The sequence below is a fragment of the Momordica charantia genome, assembly GCF_013281855.1.
Source record: "Momordica charantia cultivar OHB3-1 chromosome 8 unlocalized genomic scaffold, Mcharantia_2.0 BLBB01000008.1, whole genome shotgun sequence".
NCBI classification, from domain to species: domain Eukaryota; kingdom Viridiplantae; phylum Streptophyta; class Magnoliopsida; order Cucurbitales; family Cucurbitaceae; genus Momordica; species Momordica charantia.
This window is the reverse complement of record NW_028275166.1, coordinates 9923370-9945175: the sequence shown is the minus strand read 5'-3', so window position 1 is coordinate 9945175 and position 21806 is coordinate 9923370. Positions and strand designations below refer to the sequence as shown.

General features: G+C 36.1%; 3 protein-coding genes across 8 annotated transcripts in view; 1 reads left to right on the top strand and 2 right to left on the bottom strand.

The window, feature by feature from the left end:
• Window positions 1–286: 286 nt before the first annotated feature.
• Window positions 287–7039, bottom strand: LOC111016900 (RING/U-box superfamily protein). Of its 2 annotated transcripts, XM_022292463.2 has the most exons (9): window positions 6766–7034; window positions 6080–6123; window positions 4069–5322; window positions 3652–3740; window positions 3433–3535; window positions 3241–3345; window positions 1518–1635; window positions 743–916; window positions 287–597 (listed from the first exon to the last, which is right to left on the bottom strand). In XM_022292463.2, the coding sequence occupies exons 1-9, from the start codon at window positions 6956–6958 to the stop codon at window positions 446–448; spliced, it is 2232 nt and encodes a 743-aa protein (XP_022148155.1). In that variant the 5' UTR covers window positions 6959–7034; the 3' UTR covers window positions 287–445. The 2 variants fall into 2 exon arrangements, 1 of the variants encoding a protein (XP_022148155.1); XR_002602231.2 differs by lacking the exon at window positions 287–597 and having other exon boundaries at window positions 778–916; window positions 1518–1637; window positions 3242–3345; window positions 6766–7039.
• A 1092-nt stretch (window positions 7040–8131) lies between these two features.
• On the top strand, window positions 8132–10131 carry LOC111016977 (midasin-like protein). The gene is made up of 2 exons (XM_022292596.2): window positions 8132–8580; window positions 9011–10131. Exons 1-2 carry the CDS (start codon window positions 8194–8196, stop codon window positions 9923–9925), a joined length of 1302 nt encoding a protein of 433 aa, XP_022148288.1. The 5' UTR covers window positions 8132–8193; the 3' UTR covers window positions 9926–10131.
• Window positions 10132–11405: 1274 nt separating this feature from the next.
• The window catches only part of SUVH4 (histone-lysine N-methyltransferase, H3 lysine-9 specific SUVH4-like protein), a 36181-nt gene continuing 25780 nt past the window's right edge, over window positions 11406–21806 (bottom strand). For 2 of the 5 annotated variants that reach the window (XM_088127164.1, XM_022292423.2), the window contains exons 10-17: window positions 19210–19259; window positions 19011–19099; window positions 18337–18496; window positions 18136–18241; window positions 17845–18027; window positions 16341–16577; window positions 12387–12535; window positions 11406–11699 (exon numbers count right to left, since the gene is read on the bottom strand). In XM_088127164.1, the coding sequence (XP_087983290.1) occupies window positions 12422–12535; window positions 16341–16577; window positions 17845–18027; window positions 18136–18241; window positions 18337–18496; window positions 19011–19099; window positions 19210–19259 (939 nt within the window). In that variant the 3' untranslated portion in view covers window positions 11406–11699; window positions 12387–12421. Of the gene's footprint in view, window positions 11700–12038; window positions 12536–16340; window positions 16578–17844; window positions 18028–18135; window positions 18242–18336; window positions 18497–19010; window positions 19100–19209; window positions 19260–21806 lie in introns of those variants that run through there. The other 3 variants (XR_002602226.2, XM_022292424.2, XM_022292422.2) reach the window with 3 other exon arrangements.

The window sequence follows — 21806 nt, the reverse complement described above, 5'->3', positions numbered from 1 at the left end:
ACAACTTGTCGTCTCTCACAGAATCGACCAAAAATTCACATCTACTTGATCAAGAGACGGACGTAGTGTGGTAGACTGTCTTGAAACAACCATCTATTTTTCAAGTAAGAATGTATTATTCTTAGAAATGATTAGTAGTATATTTTTTAAATAAGTTTGATAAAAAATAATATTAAAAAAAAGTCCCTCTAAATTTAAAATATTTTTAATTCCATAATTTATCCATTTACTAACATAGTTAAGCAAAGATTAAGATTCCAAAAAAAGAAGGAAAAAAAAAAGAAAATACCATTAACAGCAAACATTTTATTTAGCCTTCAGATGTACACAGCTAATCTTATTCTAAACAGTCCTAAACTTTTGTCAAAAGCCTGAAACGGACATTGATTTACATCACACTGAAAATACCATTATTACAACAATCACAAGCTTCACTTTCAACTATTCAATAGCGCCGACCACCTGCCGTGGACAACAGAACTCGACTTGGTTTCTTCCCCTTCTTTCCGACCTCATTCGCCTTTGGAGATTCTATATTTCCTCCAGATTTTGCTCTCGATATTACATTCGCAAACGATGTGGTTGCACTCTGTATGTCTGCAATGAACACACAACATGGTTTAAGAAGAATCCATGGACATGGGAAGGTCATTTTTTATACGCAGATACTCCAAGGCCCCCGTTTATAATATCCTTGCTGCACAGAATTACTATGAACAAAAATAAGGCATCAGAGGAGTACCATTGACACCAGAGAGATCACTTTTCACTTCATTAGAGTGCACAGAACCGGTTTCCTCAATTCTCAAGGATTGAGAATCATGCGCCGCTGCAAAACCAAGTCTTGTAACGCTTGAGAACAGTAGCCGCCCCCCAACAGGAGAGCTCGATGATGTCCCAGGAGAATTTCCTAAAGCTAGAGATAGAATTATCACAGAAATTAATATCAAGAAACTGTAACCCAAGATATGACCTGATGTAAATGTAATCATCAAAATATCCACAATTATGTATTTTCCCATATTACCGGGCAAAGGGCAAAATACTGTAACGTGATCATGGATATCCAAAATTGTAAACCTCATTGGGATAAGTCAGTAATAAAGGCCGAATTGCAGATTCATGTATGTTCAAGTAGTTTTAATGTTTGATTTGACAAAGCAATTATAATTGATTATGATTACTACAAAAGAGCTCCCTTGATAACTAATTTCTTATCTCGATATGAAAAATAAGCTTTTATTTGGAAGCCATTTCATGTCTCTTATTTATTTGCATTCAGAACATTTTTTAAATCTTAACCAAAATTCAAAAACTAATAAAATTATATTTTAAAACTTCTGCTTTTAGAACATGGCTAAAAATTCAATAACATCGCTAACAAGTTAAAAACACACAAACAAATATAGGCATCCACGATAATTTTATAAGTCAACATGTTCAGAATAAAATTCACCTTCCCCCATCACAAATATTCTGAGCAGACAAAGGAGGGCAAACAGTAGAGTAAATGTTACCTTCAAAATCATCCAGGGAAAGCTCTGGAGTATCGTGATGATAGAAATGTCCAGAACTAGCCATCATTTGCAAAGAAGACGTTGAAGCAGCTTCTGCTTTGATCTTCTCCCTTTCCATCTGATAATAAGATAAACTCATGATACAGAAGAAAGTAACAATATATAAACCCAATTTCATAATACAATATTCTCATGGAGGGAGGTTGACTCTTTGCCTCTCGGTTCTCGGCAGCATTCCCTTGTACTTTTTATCAATATTTCAAATGTCAGTTCTTATTAGCAAACAGATTGAGCAAAGTTTTAGATCATTGTTTTGGGGAGATAGTCAGAAGAGTACATTGAAACACTTGGTTAGGTGGGATATTGCCTCTCGTTGCAAGGAAGAAGGTGGTTTGGGTCTTGGGAGATTGTTGCATAGAAATCATGCTTTGCAGCCAAATGGGGCTAGCGGTTCAGTATAGAAACTTCAGCTCTTTGGAGGCAAGTTGTGGCAAGCATTTATGGTATTGACCGTTTTAACCGGAATGTTTTTGGGAAAAAAATTGGTAGTCGTCGTAGTCCATGCAGTCCATGGTTTTGCATTCAAGAACAGTGGTCGTTGGTGGCAAACTTCACCTTTTTCAGTGTTAAGAATGGCAAACGAGTTCTATTTTGGCACCATTTATGGTTGGGGGATTCTATCTTAAAGGATAGATTTCCATCCTTATTTCGGATCTCTTCTTCTCCTTCTATATCAGTCCATGATGCTTGGACTCATATTCTTCTTATTGGAGAATTGAAGTTAGGAGAATGCTAAAGGATGAAGAATTGGGAGAATATTTATCTTTGCTGTCATGTTTAAATCCGATCCAGCTTTGTGATGATGAGGATCAGTTGAAATGGAGTTTAAACTCTTCAGAAACCTTTTCGGTTAGCCCATATACTTTTAAGATTGTGTCTAATAAATTATTGAACTTTAAAAAGTATCTAATAGATCACTAAACTAAGAGAGGGACCTAATAAAAGTCGGTGAATTTTTTATTTTTTAAAATGTAAACATAAAATTAAAAGTCAAAAATCAGTGAAACGCTTTTAAAGTGGACCTATTAGACTTGACCTTGAAAGTCAAGGGACTATATAGATTTAGAGAGATTTCTTCGATGCCACTCATCAAGAGTGAAATGTGGAGTATAATAATCTTTCTTTCAGTTCGAAGTGCTGAAGAAATTAATATACTTATGATTTACAAGTTCGAACTTTAGACAACCCAAAACATTAACCAACTTGAAAAAGGAAACATGTAATGCCTTGCGGACACGGGAATGGAGAGGGAAATGCCTAACTGAAATTAGAAGAGAAATGGGAGTTCCTTCCAACGAGAAAGGAGCTGTCATAGTATAATGCTGGAACAGAGGGCAGCAGCTGTAGGATCTGGGGGTTAGAAGGGGACCTCCTTCATTGCTTGTTTGCTACAAAGGAGTGGTCTTTTAGTTTAGAGGAATTTAGCCTGGTGATGTACCTCCCTAAAACGATGGATGATTGACTTTTAGAAGCTAGGTGGATGGACTTCAAAAGGAAAGGGGAAGATTTTATGGAATTGCACCACTTAGGCCCTCCTCTGGAGTGGTTCTTTGTTTTTAAAGGAAATATACATCTCTCTGTTTCTTATTCAAAAGAAAGAAAGAAAGAAAAGGGAGTTCCCTATTCATTAACCAACACCTATGCTAATAATTTCACAAAATACCTTTTTTGCAAGTTGTTTCCTCTGCTTCTCACGCTTCTTTATCTCATCCATGAATGGATTCAACGAGGACAAAGGTAACAGGTTGGTCAAATCAATTTCACAGAGCTGAAAATTTTTATGGGGGAAAAAGATCAGAAATAATGATTTACAAGCCCTTGGAAATTAATCAAGAAAAATGAAAAATGAGCATACCTGAAATGACGTTGTTAAAGAAAAATGACTTAAATAACGATAACGCCTCCTTGTGGCCTCAGTCTGGGTCACTGTTTCAAATTCTAAAATCTTTCCACTTATTCTACAATCAGAGAGACAATTATGAGATACTATAAATAAACCTAATAAAACCAAAGAGTTCCAGTTAATTGTTTGCAAAATGCAACGAACATATAATTTGCCCATGTCTTTACAAACCTGAGTGGCATCCTATCGTAACTCCCATAATGTTGTAAAAGACACTTTATGTTTAATGGATGGAGAATGATATGCTGGCCATCGGTAGCCTGAAATCAACAGATGCAAATCATTTCTAACACACTAACTATCTAAAGCATGCTCTCTTCTGATAAGGAGACAATAAAACGCATGTGAAGTGAAACTTAATAAATGGACCATAAGACACTGACATGTTAAAGGCAAACTTGTTTTATTTAATTTATATGGACCATAAGACCCTGACATGCCAAAGAAAAACTTGTTCTATTTAATTTATAATCAAGTGTGTCAGCATTGCTTAAACACAGCTAATAAGGTATAATGGTAATTTGCATATCATGTGAAGTACAGATTACAATAACTAATGTGCAAATGCAAGATAATAACAATTCCCACCTGGTAAAAGTTGTATGAGTCCTTATCCTTCACATCTCTACTAATTTCATTTGAGTTTTGTTGGAGTTCTAAAGATTCACCAGCAGCCCCAGTCTGACCCACAGGAGTAGAATAATCCAACTTATTTTGCACTACATTTCCATGAAACTTGCTTCCATCACTAATTATGGAAGAAGCCTCACGTCTAGAACTGCATGCTCCAGGACCATGATTGTCAATATTATCAGTTGACGGGAGCACATGAGATCCTATCTGACAGTCATCGTGCTTAAAACAAGCCTGATGATCATTCCAATACTTCTTTCGCTGCTCCAATTGTTCTAATGCAGCACAAACATATGGAAGCTTTTCCAGGTCATCTACTTCCCCTGCATCAGCTTTTGCTAACCACCCATCTAGATCAGATATTGCTTTCCGCACAGAGAGATCCACATCAGATGTAAATATAAACTTTGAAAAAGAATCATAGATTTCATCGCCGTCACTTGACCTGGCATCATCCTCTTGTTTATCTTTAAATGATATGGTAAATGAATTTTTTTGCCGAGTTAAACGCATAAAATCTATAGTATCACCAACAGAATATTGCTTCAACAGCTCAATGTGGACGGTGTATAAATCCTTCAGCGACAACATCACAAAACACAAAGGGCACTTTTTCCAGCAATCACCTTTATGATCCTCCTTGCCCATTAACAGGTACCTCAAAATGCACGGAAAACAATAAATATGCCCACATGAGGTAATTTGAGGACACAGCGGATGTTCTAGACAAATAGGACACTGGACCGTCGATGGTGTAGAATACCTCACACATATAATATCCTCCCAATGCAGCATTTTATCAGGATCCAAATATTCAGCTGTATGATAACCTGAATCTAATACCACAAATTTGTAATTAGCATGGAGAAAGAGATCCTTATTGTATGGCTTTATCTTATGTGGCCTTCTTGGAGGAGGAGCTCTAGGTCGAGGACGAGGACGAGAAATGGGATCATATTGAAAATTAAGCAAGTGGTTGCCATTTGTGATTTGGGATTTTCTTCCAGCTGAGCGTTTATTGCTGCCATGAGAGATCAGAGGTCTAGCACTTTGCTGGTCGGGAGAAGAAATGAGAGTAGATGACATCTTACTCCCAGGCAGGATTGATCCACCCTCTTGTCCACCATCACCAGAGTGACACCGCAAATGGGTTTCAGTGTTTGGACGAGATAACATCTTCAAATCATTCCGAGTCTCTGATTCACTTACCTATATATCACAATACACATGAAGTGAGATCATTTGCTTCCCTTTCTTTTACTAAAACACGAGAAACAATGATCTACACCACCAACATTCAAATATGGGAATGGTCTTTCAATTACCCAACTGCCTAGTTTAATGAATGAAACATTCACCAATTATTGTTCATAAATATGTAATTCCGTAGAAATGCAGCAAAACAACCAAAATCATGTAAATGTGGTTGTTTTCTCCAAGAAACTGGTTAAAAAAATAATTGTCTTATGAGCAAAGTATCTGTATCTATCAATTTAAAAGGAGCATGAGGGGCAAAATTTTTGATTTCCCTCCAGACCCCTTCTAACTTAATAGATTTTAAATAACCTTCTTTTCTAATTCAGCTACCATTGTAATAGTTATTTAAATATTGCTCTCAAAAAAATAGAATACTGTGTATTTTAGAAATGAAATTTTAATTAGTTCCATTAAGTCTAGGAAAACAAATATGAAACGTTGTTTAAGAAAAAAAAAAACAAAAAAAAACCTACTCCGTTGATAATTTTCAAACCAATTTTTCCATAAAATAAGCTTTGGGTTCGATTATTATTGTTACACTACGAAAATGAAAAATCAATAAATTCTTTTAAATTTTGTACAATCAAACCTGATTTATTATTTCATCTGTGCACTACATGACTTATATTTTAACTGCCAAAGTTAATAATTAAACCAATCCACTTAACACGCTAAATTATTAATGAGTAACTAATATTATCCAAGGTACCTTCTTGGAAGATTGAGCATCATTTGCAGGTTGAGTCGATGGACCTGCAAACAAAATTGAAATGAAGCAAATATAACCATTCTCTGTAAAGTAATTAAGAATATGCACCACACATCTCGAAGTAATGGCACATGAGAATGATAGTACAAATGCCCCTGTTTTCCATTACCAATACATTAAAAGCTAGAATCATAGTACATGAGTAAAAAGATGGTGCCCAATATCTATTCTACATTTAAATTTCCTAATCAAGAAACATCTTGGAATTGTTTAATCCAACTAAACATGATCCGAGTGCCCAATCTTCAGCCAGTCAAATGTAGAAAGAAACACACAACAGCCCGGGATACTATGACCACCGAGATAAGGTATGATGATTATTAAAGCGTCGATGACATTTCACCAAACTTTTTCAGTAAGCTGAATAGTTCACTATCTTAGTTTTGAGTAACCTCTACCGCTCGTGCTATTCGTAACATTATCGACGACATGAACATGAGGCAAGAAAAGACATCATATCACAAAACCATGGTCGCAGAGCAGTAAAAAGGAAACCAATAAAACTGGGAATTGCACTTTTTCCATGACATACTCACTACCCATCATCGATAAACAACAAAGAGGAAATCCTCAGGATTACAGAACGTAGTATTCAATTTAAAGAGCTTGTAAGATAGAAAATGAACCTGAAACATTGCAGGGTTCACGGAGATGAGACTCGGGATCGGAGATCCGCAGGGATCCAAAGGAATGCGTCGGGGGGGAAAGAGAGAGAAGGGGGTCGGGTCCATATCCATGGTGGGAATTAGGGTTTAGAGAGGATGCTGAAGAAGAAGACGCTGAAGTGGAACCCTGGATTTGTGAAGGCAGGATGGACATGAAAATCTTGGAAGAAACGAGAGGCGAGTTCGTCGTTAGCGTTCAGCCACTGTGACCATTCCCAATTTTAATTCAATTCCCCTTTTTATTGAACCGTCTTTCCACCGAACCTTCGTTATTTTCTTGGGACACCAATATTATTATTTTATTTATTCAAGAGAAACAAATAGTTCTGTCCTATTGACTTTTAACTTTCGTACAAATCTCTGTAAACAAAAAAAATCTGTCAACAAAAAAAATGCCTCGGTACAAATTTTGATTACGATGGCGAACAAGTAAACGGAGTCTTAGTACAACTTACTATCTACGTGTTTTGAATCATAAATTTAATACATGAGACTTAAAAATTAAAACATTAATCATATATTAATTTGTTTCAACCGAAAAATGATTACTATATTATGAAACTTAAGTTAGCACGATCTAATGTATTTAGTTTTAAGCCAATATTTGTGTATGGAATGTGCTATTATACTCGACCACATAACACATCCTGTGAATATCGGCTTGAATCTCGTAATTGTGATTGTGGGGAGTTAAGTATTACTAAATAGCCAACTAGTTAGTTCAACTTAGCAGTCCAAATTTGGACCGGAATATTGAATGAATGATTCAATTTACTGTATTTGGAGTATTATACATCAGACGATTAGACTACATAATATTTTGTTATTTATCCTCCTACACCGTTTTAAATAGTTTACTTTTTTTTTTCGAGAGGTTTACCTATTTAAGAAAGGTTGTATGGGTCAATATTGTTATATTTTATAATATATTTTTAATATTAATTTTAAGTTAAAAATGCTAAAATAAAACAGATATAAAGCCCAATATGATTAATTCACTCAAAATTAAAAAGGAGGACTTTCTTTTCTTTTTCTTTTTCTTTTTTTTTTGAGGCAAAAAAGGAGGACTTTCATTTAACCTGTACTCAATTTATTTCATTTAGGAAAAAGGTCAAATTAGTTGGTTTTGGGGGAAAAATGTCAAATCAATTTGACTTAAGAAAATCAATTTTATTTGATACGATTTAGTAATTATTGAATATTTATCAAATGATGAGGAAAAATGGTTCGCTTTGGCGTTATTGGGCCGAAGCCCAGCACCCAAGCAGGCCCAGTCGGTAACCCAGCGGAGGTGAATAATCCATTTCTATCCATTCTTCGAAAATTGAAATCATGAACATGAACAGCCTGAGGCTGCCCTAAATTCATAATTGATCGCCAACGCCGAGCATGGAAGACAGTTTCAAAGTTCGTGTGGACAGAATCTTCGGTTCTCTGTCATCGTCATCTACTTCAACGGCAGCTTTGAATTCATCTCTGAGTTCTCTGTGGAGCCTTACCGACGATGAGATCGAGAGGAAAGAGTGGATCAAGGAGAAGGAGGATCCCCCCGAACCAGAGCCCGAGCCGAGTTCGTTTTTCGCCGGCGGAAGGAAGCTGAACCATAGGAATTCGTTTGGATTCCGGGACGGGTTCGAGGATGACCTCGAAGCCGATTTGGATGAAAATCCTGAGTCGAACGGGTCGTCTAGTAAGTTTCCTAAGCCTGACGATTATGGAGACGAAGAGTGGGAAATCAAGTCCTCAATTGGCCGGGACTGCACGCTTGATTACGAGGTACCTCTCTTTCTATGGTAACTGTTCTTATTAATTTATGCTTAGTTTTTACTGCTTTACGTGAAGGAGAAGTTAAATGAAGCGAAACAAGTTGGTAGGGCTGTTTGCGATTATAGCAGCTTCAATTGCAGGCTTTGATAATACTGCAGAAAAATAAGATCAGAGCCCAATATTTTGATTTTACTGACGATGAGATCGAGAGGAAAGAGTTTAAATCGAGTATATGCTCTCTGTCTACAGCATTTCTTAAAATCTAATTCCATGCAGTGAGGCTGGGAAGCTTATTTAACGCGTGATTATATTAAATTTTACTGGTGGAATATGGAGTATGATTTAGGTTTAAGTCTTTGTCCTCAATTTGATTAGTAGCTTCCATCCTAAAAAGTGAAATCTATAACTTGTATTGATGTGTGACAATAAATTTATGCAGGAAGAGGAAGATGTGTATGATAAAGTTGCTGTTGGCAAGGAGAAAAGTGGAGATCGGTTATACATGAAGGACATTGCTGACTGTGGTATTGAAATAGATTCGTGCACCGAGCTTCCTACTTCGTTGCGGAATTTCACCAGAGATCCACGCGCCAATCACTTGGCTGCAAAAGTTAGGCTCAAGGAAGATGCAGAAGCTTCTAAAACAACTGATTCTTTGCCTATCTCTGAGAATGTTGCGCTACCCATTGCTGTTCCTGAATGCAATGCTTCTCCGAACCCAAAATCTATTCTGAAGAGGAAAGATAATCATATAGATGTAAAATCGCAGAAGCGTGTCCGATTCAACCCTGAATGTAAAATCTCTCAAGACTTTCGAGGATCTAAAGATATCTCAATGGAAGGGAACTCTTCGCCTGAAGATGCATATGTTTGTAATGAAGCAACCTTCTCATCTGCAGGCTATCGCACTCAAGTTCCGGACTACATACAGAATCCATCGAGATACACACATTATACATTTGATTCATCCTATGATGTGGATGACGAATTCAACAGGAAAGCCTACCTGGATTTCCTTCAACTGGTGAGAGGGTCAAAGACCATGGAGTCGCATGAGGATGATGCCTCAGCTGGTCCTCCGAAATACATCACCTTCATCCCAAAAAAGAAAGCGGGCGATACAGTAATGATCGAAAATTCTGCTCTAGGGTCACAGAATGATCAGAATGGAGCTGGCAAGGAGGTTGTGCAGCAGAGAGGCATAGCCATTGGCATTGATAATCAAACTGATGAAGTGTGTTCAATGGAGGAAGATGAACCAGATAAATTAGAACTCAGAAGAAACAGTTCGCAGAAGCCGGGCCGCCAGTACAGGATGCGAGCTAAGATGGAGTCGGAGGAGGAGGAAGCCTGATGATTGATTTGCCTTCTTAGCTATTAAGATCACAACTTTCTTCATCACCTTGCTTTAACATTCATTATCATGTTTGTATGTACAATATTTTAATGACGCAGGAGCAGGACAGTGCAACAGAGCATCTGGGATTGCGAAAGTTAATGAGTTACTAATTGCTAAATTTCCAAAAGGCTCAGTGGGCTTGAGACCATAGCCATTCTCAATACCTGAGCCTCAAGCCCCATGATTTTACTTGCCTCTCCAGTTTTTTGTGAAAACGAAGCTAGTTGCATAGTCGGTTTGTTTCTCGAATTAAAGATATGACCCAAATTAGTGCTTCTGAAGGAAGCCTTTTAACTTTGAATGCTACGACTTCCAAATCTTTAGATGACAATGACATTCCCAAGTTTCTTCGAAAGGCTAACGGCAGGAATGGCGGAAGAAAATAGCACATTTTGAAAAATGATAAAAAAAAAGTATCAGATATTGTAAAAATGGGACAAATTTATACCTAATACAATGCTCAATTTTAGGATTAAACACAGCAATATTTAAAATTGAGAGTGAGTATTTAAATATGAACATGTATAGTGGTCATGTATGAACCTATAGATATATAGATCAATATTAGCAAGGGAATAGTGTAAATATAAATATAGAATGAATGATAAAGTATTAAAGATTATATGATTAAGTGATGATTAATTATTGGAAAGGAAGAAAAAAATCAGTACACCGAACCAACAAAACAAAAAATTACAATGGTATGGTACATACTAAATTCAAATAACAAAATGAAAGAACATATCTTAAATTAAAAAATATATAAAATCACATAAAAGGTTAAAAAGATTATGGAAAATCCAAAATTTAAAAAACAACCCGAAAAATAAATGACTGAAAAATGAACAAAAAGAAAGCATGAAAAAGTACACAATACGCAAAAAAAATGTAAATCTGGAAACACATAAATATTTGAGAATAATTGTGAAACAAATTTTTTTTTCTAAAAGAGAAATTTTGAATGACTAAAAACAAAACTCTAGGATTTTTTTTATTTCAGATTGAAATTGTTTAAAAAAAATAATCCAAGATGACATTAAAAATAATTTTAGAAAACAAAAATACAGCATCGTGGATTAAAATAAAAAACAAATAGAGAGAAACTAACCAAAACTATCGAGTAGCCATATATGAATTTATCATACATTGGGTTCTTTTCCATTAGCTCAACACTATCTCAAATTTTCCAGAATGCTACCGCATGTTGAAATGCTTTCATTAAATGAGTATGAGTTAAGAGCCCATTTATCCACTGTAAATTGTATTAAGCATCTAGTTTATCAGGTTAAGACATATGTAAAAAAAATTGAGTTAAAATCTCACATCTACGTGTTGTATTGTCATGACAAAATCGTGCATATTTGATTTCTTAGGTGTAATTTCTCCTGTTTTCTAATCCATCCTTTTTTTTTGTTTAATTTAAATTGGTCACAGATTTAACAAAATGTCATTTCATCTTTTAACTTTTAAACTGTCAAATCAAATTTAAAGATTAGATTATATTTCAGAACCTTATATTTTTTTTTTTGCGCCTGTCATTTACAGGACAAAGTAGCTGTCTTTTTGACTGGCCCTTCGATTCGCAGTTCCATCTCTATGTTAATCTTCTATTTTTTTCCCCTTGTAGCCGCAATACTTCTTAGAGAATAAAAAACACCATCTTCCCATTCTCTCTATTTTAAGTGTTGAAATTGGGTAGCATTTTGGTACCAGTATCATTTCAGTCCACCTATATAAAAATAAAAATGTATTAGAAATACTAACAAATACAAAATCCGCTAAACACAAGTAAGATTTTGACAAAACAAAACTTAAGTTGGTTAAGACATGTATCCTCAAATTAAAAGTTAGATATTCGGACCCCTACAAATTGTTAAACAAAAAGAAACAGAACTTAGGTTTAAGAATGATAGTTACACTGAAAATTACCATCCGCATTCCAAATGCTGTCAAAGGTTACCATTAAAAAAAACAGTACATATTTTGTTCTAACCACCTGACAACCTCTATTTAAAACACCAAATTGAATAATCCTGAGTTTGTAGATGAAAAATTTTCTATAGCTCGGTTACTAAACAGTTATGATTTGACAAAACCAATGCAAAGATCAATGTTATATTAGATACGTCCAATACACAGATTATCGCATCAAAACACAAAATGAGGCTTGCAGAATCCAAAATATAAGAGTATCTGATATTTCAAATTTAGTAGTTTGTCCCCAAAAAAATGTATGTACAACTTTCCCTAGTTGTAAAATCAAAATGTAGTTTTGAGGGGCGGTTCTGTGTGGACGTATGATGTACCTAGAAACGGGAGAACAAATACGAACAAGGTGAGTTTGATGGCGGTATTGAGGGAGATGAAACCGAAAAGACTGATTTCTGAGGCAAAAAACAGAAGATAGAGACACTACCAGAATGTACCAGCATATCTGAAGGCTTCCCTAGACTAAAACAAGCGTTTCCTACACTCAGTGGCACCACAGAAGCAGGGCATCTGTTTTAACTTCCCATCTGGACCATACACACTATCAAGTGCATAGCCATAGTCATATGTCAGTTCCTGCAATCAAGTAACAAATGTTTGACACTCCAAAATTTGTCGTCAAAGGCAGGTAAATAGCAAAGAACGAGTAATGGACTTGAACACACAAACAACAATAACCTCAAAATAATACAATTGGAGAAACTCAGCCTTAATTTGATAACATTAACATTTTTAGTTTTTCTATTCTTAAAAAAAGAAAGCTCGAGAATAAAAAGACAAGAAAGTTGATGATTATGAACTCCTTAGGCACAAATACCTTATGTTTGGGAGCGATGGCAGTAGGAGTAATTTTGAAAAAAGAGATTTAAGAATAATTGATTTTCCAAAATCACTATCCAAATGATACCTTATCAAACATGATAATGGAAATGGAAGTGATTTTGGCAATGGCAAAAGTGATTTTATCATGCCAAAATCACTCCCAAACACATCCTAAGTTGTGCCACCCAAGAACTATCTGCCCCTCAAATCAGAGATACCACGACATAGTTAGAAATTCTACATGCTAAACAACCCTTCCTTTATCCTGGGAGGGCGGATAAGACAACACCTCTAACATCATTCATTAAACAACAAGATCTATTACGAGCCAAAAGCATGCTTGAAGACTCCAAAAAGCTATCCCAAATCAAAATTGCAAATTGATATGATGATATCTCAACAATACGTGATCCAAATCCTCATAACCTCGCTTGCAAGTGATGCACAATTGAAGCACAACAACCTAGAGAATGATAGGGCCAAGGTCACACAAAAAAGACAAAAGAATCTATATGAGAGAGAACCCACACAAAGGATTGGAGTTCAAATAAGAATATCCCTCGACTAAGGCTGGAAACAGGAGCCATACATGATACAACAAGACTACAGAGAAGCAGAAAGGAACCAAAAGTTTCACTTTCAACAATGAACGCCCGACACTGAAGTTGTACAAAATGGAACCCAAAGAGAAAATGATAGAAGCTACAGGAGCGTACATAGAAGAAATGTGATAAAAATGAGGGGGAAGAAGGCAAAGGGAGCTACAACCACTAAAGATCATCCCATGAGCACTTGATCCATCACCAATTGAAAACTTCACAAACTTAGAAAAGCAAAGGAAACCTGCCTTCCAAGGCCTTTAGCCATCAAATTTGAGACACGATGAAATTGCCATAACCAGCCGGATATTGTCCGTATTTGCTCATTATAACCTTATGCCACAAATCATCAGACTAAAGTGGAAACTACTATAACCATTTACCCAAAAAACCCAAGTTATGTCTTAAATTTTCTATATCTAACCTACCCTTCTTACACAGAGGCATGACTCTAAGGCGACCTCCTACCTAACCAAATGAGAAATCCTATGCTCTTCAAGACCTTACTGGGTCCTAAAACAAAGTCACTCATTATCTTCGTTCTTAAACTAACGACTATCCAAATATATTGATAATGAAAGAAAAGACCAGAAATTTGAGATACTTGGATCCTCCCTTCCTTTCTCTAGAGTATACTTACTCAAAGTCTTAGTCACACTAAACAATTGTCTTATCCCAATCATTTCTTTTTGACCCTGTTTATAACAAATTTCCAACTTTCCCTATTAATTACTAATATACCCTTATACCCTACTAATATTCCTTGTTCTATCATAAAAGCATTCCTATAACTGCCCACCCCTAAAACATACCTTGTTCTCAAGATGTGGTCAAACAAATATTTTTACCTCAAGTACGTTACCCACAAAAATTAAAACTTAGCATTCAAAAGAAAATCCTACTTGGGTCAACGGTTGTGATGGAGCTTGTGTGGAATGTCAGTGGATGGTGGTGTGTGGGGACATCAGCGAACGACAATCAACAGTCGTAGCATTGACGATGCAAGCTGAGGAAGATGGCAGCAAGTGCGTGCAAAAAATGGCATGGCTGCCAATCAGGGACGATGATCCCTAACAGCTAGAGACGATCACACAGATGACAATGGTGGCTGATAGTCTACGAATGGCAGTAGTAGCACACACAACATATATGAAAAGCAAGGGAAGTACATGCGGCTAGGGCAATTTCTTGCACATGGTTAAGGTGATGCCCAATTAGGTCGGTTTCTAGGTTATACACATACGACAACCCAACCATATATCCATCCACCATTTCAATATCTGCTTCAAAATGAAATGGGCTCAACAGATTTATGTAAATCTAACCCTAAATTTAGCAATGTTTATATTGTATATTTTCCACACCCATGACCCCACTTCCTAAAAATTCACGTGACTAAGGTTTAATTTTTCCTTCTGCCATCCTATTTTCTTGCCGATTCCATCTACTTTGTGAATAACCACCTCATTAACATGGTGCCTACTGAAGCTATGTCTCCTCTAATGTCTCTGTCTCCACCTTCGTCTTCTTCGAGTCTTCACCTTCCACCATAAAATAAACAATGGCCATAGATTGTCCCGAAAAATCCAGCCTTCATCATGGCATACTTCTTCCCTGGCTGCTACTGCAAGATCTTCGAATTCCCACCAGTCACGTCTCCCCTTGATCACAATTATACCTTCTCCAATAGTGTTTTCCAATTGCCTACCTTTTTGCTCGCCTTCTCTTGCTTTCGTAAGAAGTTTTACTTCCTCAATTTGTTCTTCCATTCTCCAATGTTGTTTTTTGTTTTCTCTTGATCAACACTTTATTCTTTTTGCTTATGTTGCACATATGATGATTGATGATACTTGCATCTTTGCATCTTCACTGTCTTGGCTTTTACTAATGTAATCTCTTCTTCTATTTTCCTAAGAGTATTTGTTGGGACGGTTCTGGAACTCATAGGTTGGAATACTTTGTGCAAAACCAAGTTCATCTCTTTCTTCAATTCATTCTTCAATTGATCCATACATTTATGTAAAATCTTCAATATCTTTTCATGTAAAATATCATCAAACTCCAACTCCATGGCTTCCCATGGATACGAACCAGAGAAAAATATTGATAATGAAAGAAATACAACATAAATAACTACCAAGTAATTCGAGGCTTTTGGACCCTCCCTTCTCTTGAGTATTCTTACTCAAGTCTAAACCACACTACAATCTCAACCCTTCCTCACTTACCCTTCTTTTTTATATCTATGAGTTTCCATGCTAGCTTGAATACACCTTCACTAATCTCGCGAGCCAACCATCTAATTCTACTATATTTGGTTGCTAAAGAAACTTATAGGATATTAAATATTAAGTAAGTGGTCATCATGGTTTGAACACATTCCCTCTAAGTCCTCTACTATATACATTGGCCCTTATTGACCATTAGGTCAAATCATGATGGTTTCTCACTCACTGTATTTGTAATAAATCTATAACTTCCCAAACTAATTACTAATATACCGTAAAAATATTCTAAGTTCTATCCTAATAGAATTCTTATAAAAAAGAATTTCATTCGAAACGGACTAAGTAAGCATTAACTTACCAATTACCACCCTTACGAAAGACGTTTTTAGACCATTTCACAGCTAGAGACAGATATTTAAGCTTGTGATCATGAAGGCCTAAATAAGTAGAGGGAAGTCCCACATTGCTAAAGATGCCCTCCTAGCAATTGCAATTAATTCAAGCCCTTTAACCTCCCTATTAATCTTAAGTCTAAAATTGGCCAATAAAACAAAAGTTTAGAATGATTAACCAACAAAAAAAAAATTCCTTCCTAAACAAAAGATCGTATCATCAACAAAGTGGATCGTAGTCTAACTTAACCTGTACGTGTTTATCGTGTAGGGAAATTTTTTGCAGAAATTAACAGGCACTAACATTTGGAAATAAGAGCAAAAACAGACAAGTTGAAACCTGGAGGGGTGGTATATTTTCTGCAGCAAATAGTACCACTCGAGCAAGTTTGATGTCGTGGTGTGAGCTCAATACACATTGTACAAAAAGATTAGGTTCACAACTATGATTGATAAACCTTGCAATATTTCCAGTGAAACAAGCATCAATACAGAACTCTGGCACACTTTCAGATCTTTGATCATCAATTCCATCCAACGAATTGTTTGCTGGTAAAGATGCATCTTTTGAGCGCCTCTACAAGAAGAGGAAAAATAAAACATGTTTGATCTTCATGGTAATAGAGAATGAACAATGAAACAAAAATACAATTTTGAAACTTGGATAATACAATTTGAAAATATCGAATTATCCATAATGGTCAAAATACATTTGTTCCTCTCGGAAGACTCATCTATCAAAATCAAAAGGTTGTTCTAACTGCATTAGACAAAAGGACCTTGGTTCTTCCTTCAGAGTAAGGACTACATATAAGGGCATAAAGAATTTGACGCAGAATACTGAGAAGGATGAAGCTTATTCCAAATCTCTGAAAACGTCCAGAAAATTTGAAGGATAAAGGGTATTCCAAAAACAGATGAGTCACGGTTTCACTCTCATGAAAATTGGCATCCGGGTAATATATGGGAGATTTCCTTCTCCCTTTTTGAACGCATCGTCAGAGACGATGAAGAATTTCTCACCCGGACCTTGCATCTCATTAAGAGACAGATTATAATAATAACGATAAAGGAATGAAAAAACTGCTCATAAATATAAACCCTGACATGCTCCTTCACAAATCATCACGCGTATTACCATTCCATACTGGTGTCTTACTCCCCTCAGCCAAACAACGCCCATGCAAGAGTCTTTCACTCAATCTCATGCCCACACCTCAATAACATGCTCTGTTGTCAGGATGACATTTCATGCTCACACCATAATGTCAATCTCTTGGCTTTCACACTCTCATCTCAGCTCCCCACTCCCTCCCACCAACTTACTCAGCCTCACTCCCTTCTCAGACACCGAGTTATTCCACCATGATCAGTCATAAGCACCTCAGTCCCATCAGTGATTCACTACTTGCCCAGTCGGGGTTAGCTTGCAAAGATCTCTCTTGTCCCCACATAAAAATCCCGTATGAAGTTATTTCCTTGCTTTTATCAGTAACTCACTATCGCTTGAAGTGATTTTCACATTTTCTAGTCATGGTGAATGAAAATGAGAATTCTAGAAGGTTTTTAATTGGAAATCATGTATTATTGCAATTATAATAGGGGAAAAAATCCCAGCAAATTACATGTACAGAACTCCTATCCCACCACCACATTTTTAAACAGAGAATCTGCAACAATGTGAACGTATTAGCCATTAGGGCACAAGAATGCAGGTGGGAAATTCATCCTGATCCCTTCCCACTTCGTTGATGCTCTATTTGAAATTTGAAGAAAAATATATGCATTTTCAAAGATTCTATTTTCATAAACAAAATTTATTCTAAAGACATCTTGCTTGGTACCTCTCGTCCACCAATGCCCCTAATTGTTTGCAAGCAATCAATGTCGAAAATATAATTATTCTCAGACACGTGATCAAGATCCTCTGTCCTTGTAAGTATTCCTATGTATTCACAAACAGGTGCACCAGAAGGTATAAAATCCCATGACCTTACAGCCCACCCTTTCTTCGGTGTTCGAAAAACCTGCTCACAAAAGATACAATAGTTTATTTAAATCGTTTAAACTTTGACTGACTAATCAAAATGGGAAAGGAAAATTAGGAATCTTGTAACTGGAAGCAGCATTCAAACCTCAAGTCGATATTTTATCCCCCTCTGAGAAGTTCGGTTCACACAACCGGGACCACAACCACAATTGGGACCGCATTCATAAACTACATCCTTGGCTTCTATAAGTCTAAAATTTAAAAAACTTGCCCTCTCAGATCATGATAAAATATCCAAGCTATAAAGATTTCAGTATATCTGATGAAGATTTAATGGAATCCAGACCTTCCACCATCACGATGCACATACGGGAAATCCAATCCATTAAGCTTAGCACATGAACACGTCCTTGAAGCTATGCATGATCCACTACAGTCACATCCATTAGCATTTGAAGGAAGCTTCACACCGTGTGCAACTTTAATAGATTTGCAATAAGTGAAACCTGAAATATTTCAAGTGCATACATTCAGAATAGAAATCTACATTGCACTCGCAGCCAGAGAAAGAAAACCTATGGTAGAAATTAAAATGCAGTTTTTCATCATAGAGAGAATAGAAATCAAATATGCCAAAAAACAATATCAAACATCCCTTGTCTGTTGTTGAATAACACAACTTCTTGAGAAAATTTTAATATGGAACATGTAATCATGAAAAAAGTATTTATGTTCAGACATCATATCCACGTGTCATAAGAGAGTGAAAAGTATGTATAGCTACGAATACCATCATGTTTACGTATGTAAGTAAAAAAGAACTAAGAGTATATGAGTGAAAGGAAAAAGGACCCAGCCAATATGTTGTTCTCCTTTCAACCTAGGCAGAGAACTGGTAGATGAAACAACTTTGAATCTGCCAGATGCATTACCAATCTACTACAAGAATATCCAAACCAATTCTAACACATTCATCAAAACAACCTAATGAGATCAAACAAACTTTCTTGTTTCACTTGCCTGTAGGTGCCACAGGTGGGTCGTCCACCAAATTAGTAGCTGGAATTGGAACATTCTCCTGGCCACCAGTAATATCCTCGCACACCAATCTTGGATCATTTAAATAAAACAAAAACGCAGATTAAAAGATCGTATAATTTTGAAATAACCCTGAAGTATAATGTCTTTGCATATTTGATCAGCTTATTTAATTTCATACCCACGTATTTCTGAAACTGACTTGGGAACTCGACCATAAATAAATTGAACCTGTCACAACAGCAATGTTTATATTTGATCAAAGCACAGATGAAGAAGAAGCTCTGACTTCTATTAATTAATGATTTGTTCAATAAAGTGCATCGGGAATCTACAACTTGTATTAACCTAGATAACTGAAGTTAGGGAAAGTTGTAGAAACCACTCCTAAACAATTTTTTGTGATTGTTACAATTGCACACAACTTTTAATCGTAAAAATTCCAACCTTAAACTAACATAATTGTAAAAAATGGTAGGGGTATACATTATCCCCGACAGACTGATCCGACCGATCAAAACTGACCGAATCAAAGACGGTCGGTCGGTTTTCAGTACATGTCAGTTAGTCGGCCACAAAAATTTATAAATAACTGACTAACCGACTGACTATATAATAATAATAATAATAATTATGCTGCAAGCCACATCTAGGAAAGCAAAACACCAACCCTACAGCAACATGCGTGGTGCATGGGAAACCAACACATTAAATGCATTGGTTTCCTATTTTGATTTTTTTTTAATTCTTTCCATATCTCTCCCCAAAATTTTCTCCTTCCTTTCATATTTTCGGGCTGCCTCCCCAAAATTTTCACCGAGGTGTCTTTTCACTGCCAACTTCCTCATCGACACAATGATGGAATCTTGGACAAAAGGTTTAAGAATGATTCAATCTACCTCTTATTAATGAATGAGAAGCCTATATATAGAGCACTGAACTAACAGTAACTTATAGTTACTAAGCAGTAAAAGGAAAACTAAAAAGAATCACAACCTATAAGCCACATGAACAAGTTTATGACTAATAAAAGACAAGGGCAGCCGAAGAGGGATTCCCCGACCCAAAAAACCAACCCGTCCTCGAGTTATGCTGCTATAAAGTAGTCATTGGAGGAAGCAAGAAAACTTTCAAAACTGAATCTCTCTTCCTTTTGTGATTCAAATATACTTCAACTGAAAATATTGTCTTCAATTTGTCAAAACACCAATAAAGCAGTGTGTCAAGCATTCAATTGAGACGTATTTAGAGAAGAGAAGCAAGCTTTTCGCTCTCATCTAACACAATTTTTAATAGGACCAAATTTTTACCATTATGCAAGTTCAAAAGCTTTCTTTTTCCTTTCAATGAGAGACATATTTCATTGATATGATGAAATATACAAAAGAGGAAAACCCCAATGGGAGAGGGTAACAAAAAGACTCACCAACTCATCAAAAGATCATTAATTTGAGAAGGTGAAGTAACATTTACACCAACTTAAAGCCATAACCAAAACACCACCCAGAAATCTGTTGAAAGACACAATTATAATATATAAAAAAAAAAAAACATAAAACTTGTGCGTTTTGGGCATTTTTCCTTCTCCCTCACCAATGGTCTTCCTTCCTCTAAAATAATATAGATGACTTTATTTGCACCATTTCTCTTCAAATCACACGATACGGTCTCTTCATCTCATCCACTACATCAAAACTTTTCTCACTCTCTATCTCTCGATTTTTCTCTCACTCTCGATTCTTCTCTATCTCTCCATCTCACTCTCGATTCTTCTCTCTCTCCATCTCACTCACTTTTTGTATTTCTACTCCCTACTCTCTATCTCACAGTCTCTCGGTGATCCCCCTTTCTCTCTATCTCATTATCTAACTCTTCAACTCTCCCTTTATGAATGTTGTAAATTATGTATACATACATATATATTTACACCTTGCATTTACACTCCAAAGGCTATCACGCTTTAGTGTGTCTCAAGCTTTGAAAAACAAAGCATCCAAAATCACAAGGCTTCACGAATGCATCCCAAATCAAGAATGCAAAGTTGCATCTCAAAAGGCCATAGGGATGGCTTTTAATCCATCGATGGGTTTTTCAAGTTTTTTCTTCAATCTACTAAGTGATATGCATTTTTTGCCTCTTATTTATTCTCTTCATTGTGGATGATTCGAATTCCCAAGGAAGTCAAATTTTTTGCTTGGCAGATGTTTCATGTGAGGATTATCATTAATCACGTGAGAGATCTTATATGTTGTTGTGGCCACAATGGTACATGTCACCTTGATCATCTATCATGGATTGTTATTTCATTGCTCAATTTGGATACATTTGACATCTGTTTGGTGTGCAATAAATCTTGTGAATCAATGATGAATGAAGTGTTGTTCCACCCATAGTTTTGGAATAATGGTGGGATCCTTTAATGCACAACTTTTCTACTATTTTGTAGAACATTTGATTGGGGAGGACTAAGAAAATTTTTAGAGAATTTGGAGAGCTAGGGGTGGTGTGGGTAGTTTCCAACTCTTTGGGTGTTAGTATCTACAGATTTTTATAACCACCCTTAATCTCTTTTACCATGTAATTGAGGAGCCCTCTTTTGCAATCTCTGCGTAGGGCCCTCCCTTTGGGTTGAGAGGAAACCAAATAAGGAAGCTAGATGGTACTATGGAGAGAAACCAAAGTCTCTATGAAAATAAGGAAGCCAGCTTTGAATATTTTGGCAGTAGTTTTCAACTTATAACTTCTTGGTGGTTTTTATACAAAAAGTAATTTGTTTTG